Source organism: Penaeus chinensis, chromosome 32, assembly GCF_019202785.1.
Source record: "Penaeus chinensis breed Huanghai No. 1 chromosome 32, ASM1920278v2, whole genome shotgun sequence".
NCBI lineage: Eukaryota > Metazoa > Arthropoda > Malacostraca > Decapoda > Penaeidae > Penaeus > Penaeus chinensis.
Window position 1 is genome coordinate 1,328,016 of NC_061850.1, and position 7,377 is coordinate 1,335,392.

At 37.9% G+C, this 7,377-nt stretch overlaps 1 protein-coding gene across 1 annotated transcript in view; it reads left to right on the forward strand.

The window, feature by feature from the left end:
• Positions 1–995: 995 nt before the first annotated feature.
• Positions 996–7,377, forward strand: part of LOC125042325 (U3 small nucleolar RNA-associated protein 25 homolog) — a 7,007-nt gene continuing 625 nt past the window's right edge. The window contains exons 1-8 of the mRNA XM_047637861.1: positions 996–1,202; positions 2,207–2,665; positions 2,833–3,494; positions 4,122–4,284; positions 4,810–4,944; positions 5,147–5,377; positions 5,737–5,997; positions 6,302–6,481. Coding sequence (XP_047493817.1) covers positions 1,011–1,202; positions 2,207–2,665; positions 2,833–3,494; positions 4,122–4,284; positions 4,810–4,944; positions 5,147–5,377; positions 5,737–5,997; positions 6,302–6,481 — 2,283 coding nt within the window. The 5' untranslated portion in view covers positions 996–1,010. The remainder of the gene's footprint in view (positions 1,203–2,206; positions 2,666–2,832; positions 3,495–4,121; positions 4,285–4,809; positions 4,945–5,146; positions 5,378–5,736; positions 5,998–6,301; positions 6,482–7,377) is intronic.

The following is a 7,377-nucleotide window of genomic DNA, read 5'->3' on the forward strand; positions in this document are numbered from 1 at the left end:
TCCTGTGAGATAAACTTCTGCATTTTGCTCAAGAGGTTCCCAGTGGGTTCCTGAGTTGCATGAACTATTATATGTTTGAAGGTGTCCCACATTGCTGCAGGGGCCATCAGGTTGTTGATTTTTATGAAACAATAAGAGACACCCCTGATAAACCCCAGAACACACTTCTCCTCCCTTAGTCTGTCTAAGTGAAACACACCGAATGGACAAGGGGTTTTGAAATGAGAATAGGCTCAATAAGTCAGTGATCAGTACCATAAAAATCAGCACTGGTAGTTATTGGAGGATCCTCCAATGAGTACTAATGTCCCATTAAGGATTGCTTCAAGGAAAGGCTGTGAGTCACAGGGCACAGTATCTGCACAAAACAATGTAAAACTTGTCCCAACTGAACAATTTGAAGTTGTATCATGTTCATTTGGGTTTGCTTAGATTCAGTTATTTTCTTTTTCTATATTTTTCCTTCACTCAGGAGGTTTAAGAAAATAAACAGATAAAAGGATACTATGTTATTTGTTCATTCAGTCTTATCAAAACAAAAGCAGTTATTTTAAATTTATGTAAGACACTAGATAGCTTCTGCCATATAATGAAATGCATGAAATGTTTTTCTTTGTATAAGCTCTGTTATATATAGCAAGATATGAAGAGTTTAAAAAGGTGCAATATAAATACTAATAGTATTTCAGTGATAGCCTATATGTGGAAAGACTAGGTAAAGGGTAGCGGTATTATGTATATACAGTAAATATGTAAATACTGAGTACTGTACTCATTGCAAAATATCAAATCTCAGTGGTGACATTTGAAAACTTACTATTAATTTTCATTATTGTCCATGAAATTGAAATTCCAGGAATTTTTGCACTGCCTACACACTGAAAATCACTCTAACAAATTTATTCTTCATTTATCACTACATGAAAGATATATTCCATTTCTCACCTTTAATATTTTTACTGACTTACAGATCTAAGAAAATACCCACAGAAAAGAAAATCCATTCAAAGATGGCTCGAGGTCGAGGGGGTGGGGGCTCTCGAGGTCGAGGGGGTAGGGGCTCTCGGGATCAAGGCAGGAGATCTTTTGGAAGGGGGGGGAGGAAAAATACTAATGACCTCGCACGGAAAAGGAGACAGTATCAAGAATTTGGAGAGGCCCATCCAGTTGAAGAAAAGGATTTAAACCTGAAGAGAAGAAAGGCAAGGTGTTTTTCCTTTTCAAAAACAAGATTGTGTTAGTGTTTGTATTTGTGTGTGTGTGTATTTGTATTTGTGTTTGTATTTGTATTTGTATTTGTATTTGTATTTGTATTTGTATTTGTGTGTGTGTTTGTGTGTGTGTTTGTGTGTGTGTTTGTGTGTGTGTTTGTGTGTGTGTGTGTTTGTGTGTGTGTGTGTTTGTGTGTTTGTGTGTGTGTGTGTGTGTGTGTGTGTGTGTGTGTGTGTGTGTGTGTGTGTGTGTGTGTGTGTGTGTGTGTGTGTGTGTGTGTGTGTGTGTGTGTGTTTGTATTTGTATTTGTATGTGTGTGTGTGTGTATGTGTGTGTGTGTTTGTATTTGTATGTGTGTGTGTGTGTGTGTTTGTATTTGTATTTGTATTTGTATTTGTATGTGTGTGTTTGTATTTGTATTTGTATTTGTATGTGTGTGTGTGTGTGTGTGTGTGTGTGTGTGTGTGTGTGTGTGTGTGTGTGTGTGTGTGTAGAGCATCTGCATACATGTGTGGTTGTTTCATGCTTGTATTTGTTTTGATATAAACCAATAGTCTCTGGGAAAATGTTGTGTTCACTGTAGTATTGTTTTGTGAAATGTCTCAAAGGAGTCAATTAGTAGACCTTGTAACGATCTTACCTCTCTTTGAGTGTGCGGGAATTTTTTTTTACAGTGCTGTCAATATCAGTGCTGTTATATTTATTATAGACGTTATAATAACTATAGCATTATTGACATTACTAACAGCAATATTAAATACCTGAAAATATATTTAAAAATCAAGGAAAAGGGTAAACAGGTGAGACAGGAAGTAATTGTAATTAGCTCATTGGTGACTTAGTACTTGTGGAGCCATCTATGTGTAAAAAATAATTCATAAATTAAACTCACAGTGGGCATGGCATGTACATCCATGCCATGCCCAGTTGCTTTGGGCTAAATGATGTGGTGTAGACTGAATGGGACAGAATTGATATTGAGTTTAACCAACAGGTGGAAGACACAGATGAGACCTTAGAAGATGAACATCAGTCTGAGTCATCTGATGACAGTTCATCCAGTGAGGACGAGGCAGGAGCGGGTGATGCAGTTTCTAAACTTCTTGCCACTTTCAACACCACTGCCCACAAGGCCATTGACAGTGATGAAGAGGAGGAGGAGGAGGAGGATGACAGTGAAGATGGTGAAGATGAAGAGGATGTTGAGGAGGAAGAAAGGGAAATAGAGGAAGAAGGAATGATAGGAGATGAGCTTGGAAGTGAAGAGGAGGAGCATGGTGATGAAGAGGATGGTGAGGAGGAGGAGGAGGAAGAGACAGATGGGGAAGAAGAGGATGAAGAGGTAGAAGGAAAAGAGGGAGTAGAAGTGGATGAAGTAGTGGAGGAGGAGGAAGATGAAGCATATGGAGAAGGTTCAACAGATGAAGATGAAATGGAACCTGAACAAGATGATGTAAGTAGTACACACATTTGTAAATTGGGCATTCAATTCTTTCATATCTTGCAAGATAGAAACAAATATGGTATTTTTAGTAGTAATTTTCAGTAAAGATTTTAGGGAGTATTTAATTGTTGAAGTTGGGACTTATCTGTTGCTTTATGTGGATGTTAATGTTCCAGAATGAAGAGGATGAAATAGATGATGAGGAAGATGAGGAGAGCGCTTCCTTTGTAGAAGACCCATTCTCCAAACATTTTGAGCGCAACATGAGTGATTCTGTTGCTGACCAGGTGAAAGACAGGAAGAAGTGGACGTCAAAATTTGAAAAATGGCCTGCACTAGGGAGAGTGAAGGTGGAAGTTCCTTCTGTCGAGATGACTGTCCCCAAGTTGCTTCTCCTCTCTGATAAGGCTGAAGCAGATAGCGATCTGAACATTGGCACTGTGCCGAAGATCCCAAAGAAGAAGGATTACAAACTGCAGGACTATTTTGTCAGAAAGTTGCTATGTGAGAATCTCCCACACGCCAATTTCGATGGCAACTCCACATGCCCCACAAGCCTCACCGAGACTCAGAAAGAGATCCTGGCCATCCTGTCCAATTATTCAGACTTGTACTTCCCTGAGGCATCCCATGAGAGGTGGGAAGAGATCCGGACAGTGTACACACTTCATGCCGTCAACCACATCCTAAAGACCAGGAAAAAGGTGCTCAATCACAATGGCAAGATCAACAAGGCCAAGCTGGAGAAGAGACATGAAGACTTGGACTGTTACCGTGATCAAGGCTTCACCCGACCCAAAGTGCTCATCCTCCTGCCTTTCAAACACACAGCCTATAGGTTAGATACTCTAGAGCAGTGTTAAGTAATTGATTGACATAAAAGTTAAGAGACTGCTATGTGTAACTGTAATCCTCTTTATAAATGCTAGAAGAATAGTCTCGGTGTTTGTCTATATGATCTTTATTTTTTTTTATTATTGTTATTATTATCATTGTTAAAATTGTTGTTGGTGGTATTATTACTGTTATTAATATTATTATTATTATTATTGTTGTTGTTGTTATTAATATTTTTGTTATTTGTATTACTTACATTATTTATATAATTCATTCAAGAATTTGCATGTGAGGAAAATTTTATTTCTAAAGTAGCAGCACAGTCATTAATGAATATAAATTTATTTCACACACACACACACATACACACACACACACACACACACACACACACACACACACACACACACACACACACACACACACACACACACACACACACACACATGTGGTATCAGTATCACTGTGTATGCATATGTGTGTGTGTGTTTGTGGTTGTGTACACACATGCAGTTTCAAGACTTCTACAGCTCCCTTTCTCTCTTCGCTCACTTTTAAAAAGTCTTCCCTCGACAGAGTGGTGGAGACCCTAATCACACTCACCCTCGAAGGTAAGAAATCCATTGTGACAAATCACAAGCGTTTCAAGCAGGACTTTGGGCCAGGAAGAGAGGACGAGGCCGAAACCGGCGAACAAGCTCAATAGACCAGATGACTTCAATGAGATTTTCAAAGGGGACACCAAGGAGGACTTCAAAATTGGTGTCCAGCTGACCAAAAGCAGTGTGAGGGTGAGTACGTGGCTTGCATTTCAGTTTTGCAGATTTTTAGCTCTAGTTTGATATTTTAATATTTTTTCTTTTTCTTTGTCTTTTTTTTTTGCTTTCTTTCTTTATCCTGGGTTAAAAAGTATAAATTTCTTGAGCACTTGTTGTTTTATGACTTATATTAGTCTTTGAGTTTAGGTTACATACCATTATCTGTATAGTACATGGTTTATGGCATTGAAGTTCATTGTTGTAGAAAGTTCTTTTGCACATCTCACCTTTAGATAGAAAAAAAGCATGTTGGCTATTATGGCACAGTTTCATTGTAAGACAACTGAAATACACCTGTAATTTCAGTTGAAATATTATCATATCTTTATCAATTATTATTATTTTCATTTCTGAGAAATATCTTTTGCAATTTTTTATCATTATTCTCTCTCATGATTTTTATCCACATTTCTGATAGGCTCCTTCACATAATATTTTACCATTATTATTTCTGACGTGTTTTTTCCTTTTTTCTTTTCTTTTTTTTTCATCCTCAAGCTCTATGCTCCCTTCACCAGCTGCGACATCATTCTGGCATCACCCCTTGGCCTTCGTTATGTCATCGGCGACTCCTTTTCAACTACCACTGCTGCGGATTTCCTGACATCAATTGAAGTTCTTATTCTTGATCAGGTAGGACTAAGATTTTTTCTCAGTCTCCTTTTCGTTTTCTATGTGTCCTTTTTTTTATTATTATTATTATTGTTAGGTTATCTGGAATATCATAATCTAACTTGCAGCACTTTCTTTTGCTTCTTCCCCTCCTAGTTCCTTTATTTCTTCTTGAAATCCATTTACTGGTATTTGAAATACTCATCTTACTCCACATCCACAGGCAGATGTCTTTATGATGCAGAACTGGGAACACATCCTTGTTATTATGGAAGCCCTGAACAAGCAGCCTCGAAACATCCAGGAGCTGGAGACAGACCTCACTCGGATCCGCCTCTGGTCCCTCAATGGCCATGCTCCCCTGTATCGCCAGACGCTCCTCTTTTCAGCCACAGCCATCGACCATAACAGAGCACTTAGCAGCAAATGCACGAACTTTACTGGGAGACTACAGGTATTTTGTGACCAGGCTTGGAACGGTGTTTTGTGTACTGTCTCTTTAAAGTACTAAAATTAATGAAACCATTCCATGGACTCTCATAAGAAAAAAAAAAGGGGGTTTTGGGCCAATTATTCCTAAAGAGATATGTTAGCTTGGTTTCGTATTTGACATGAATATTGTAATGTATCTGGTCAAGTTTGATTTGGTTACAGTATACCCTTTTTTTGGATGAGTATTGTTCCTCTTTCAAGTGATATTTTGAACCAAAACCCATAGTTTTCCCTCATACACTGTCCTGGATGTAAGATGGAATATTAACTGTAACATATTCATACAACCCACTTAACAAAACATCCTTCATTTCTTACCAGGTGCTAAACCCTGTGACAAATGGCTCAGTACAAGAGGTCCTCGTGCCTTCAGAGCTGATCTTAAGCCGCTTACCTGGCATGCGCGACCCAGATGTCCGCTTCAACTACTTCATTCAGGAGTTACTCCCGCAGTTCCAAAGCAGTCGCCGCTACCACACTATGCTCTATATCCCAGACTACTGTGACTATGTCCGCTTAGTGCGCTACCTGAAGGAGGATGGAGGCACCAGCATGTCCACTATTAATGAGTATATGGTTGGGGTGAGTGTGAGGGTTGGGTTTGTCTTACTGTTTTTAGTTGTTGTTGTTGTTGTTTATTTATTTATTTATTATTATTATTATTTTTTTTTTTTTACATATATCCTTGTACTCAAAAATATTTGTACAGAGTTCTTGGATACAGATATATTAAGCTCACTTATTTCTAGCCGACAGTTGGGAAGCATTGTTTATGATATTTGTTTATATATTATTGATAGTTTAAAGCCTGTCTTGTTAAAGTATGGACTAGTTTTCCCAGGCATACACCCCATCTCCATTGTAAACTCCCAATCTCCCTTCACAGCAAAACAACAAGGTGGCCAAGGCTCGCAGTCAGTTCTTTGATGGGAAGCGCCAGTTCCTGCTGTATACAGAGCGATTCCACTTTTATCGTCGTTACCGCATCAAGGGCGTCAGGCACATTATCTTCTACGACCTCCCAACATATCCGCACTTTTTCCCCGAGCTATGCAATCTCATGGTTGTAAGTATTAGATGTGATTAGTTTTCCTTTTTGTTTCCTTCTTCATCCGTTTTTCTTCATATACTTCATTTTTTCTTCTTTTAGATCTTCAATTTTATCTTCATTTCATCTCTGTTTCACCTGAAAGGGAGGGTCACTGGAGGGTCATGTCCTACAGCTATACTTGAGGCATAACTTGGGGTATTAAAGGCTTTTTTCACAATTATTTCTCCTTTTTTTTCACAGCAGTGTCTGGTGATAAAACTGGAAAAAACAAGACTTAATGCAATATTTATTTTCCTCCATATTATTTCTTCTAGACATCACTTAACTTAACAGCAGGTTTTCCTACTTCACATCACCACAGGATATACTTAAACAAATTTTCCCTTTCTTGTTCTCATCCTTCACATCACTTAACTCAGTTAATGCTGTACTGCCCACCACATTTATTTTTGTGAATTTCAGTTATGAGTGCAAACATAATTAATAAACTTAAATCACCTGCCATCCCAACTTTCATTCTGTTTAATTTGTTCATTAATGCATTTTCTCTTTCTCTCTACTCTCTCATTTCTCTTCTCTCTTTTCATTTATTTATTCACCATGTATGTCTGTCTCTCTCTGTCTCTCACTTTTTTACTTTATTTTATTTATTTATTCACCAAGTTCTTTCTTTCATTCACTCAATCTTTCACTGATTCATTCATTCAGACTCCCCCATTTATTAATTAATTAAGTCACTTATCCTCTCTCACTCTTCTCCTTTGTACTCTTGCTTTTCCTTCCTTTTTTTTCATATATTTATTTATTTGTTCTCTCTTTCCATCTTTCAGTATGTCTGACATGAACAATTGACATCTTCCATGTCTTCTTTTAGATCCATCTGATATATCTATTTTAAACTGATTGGATTC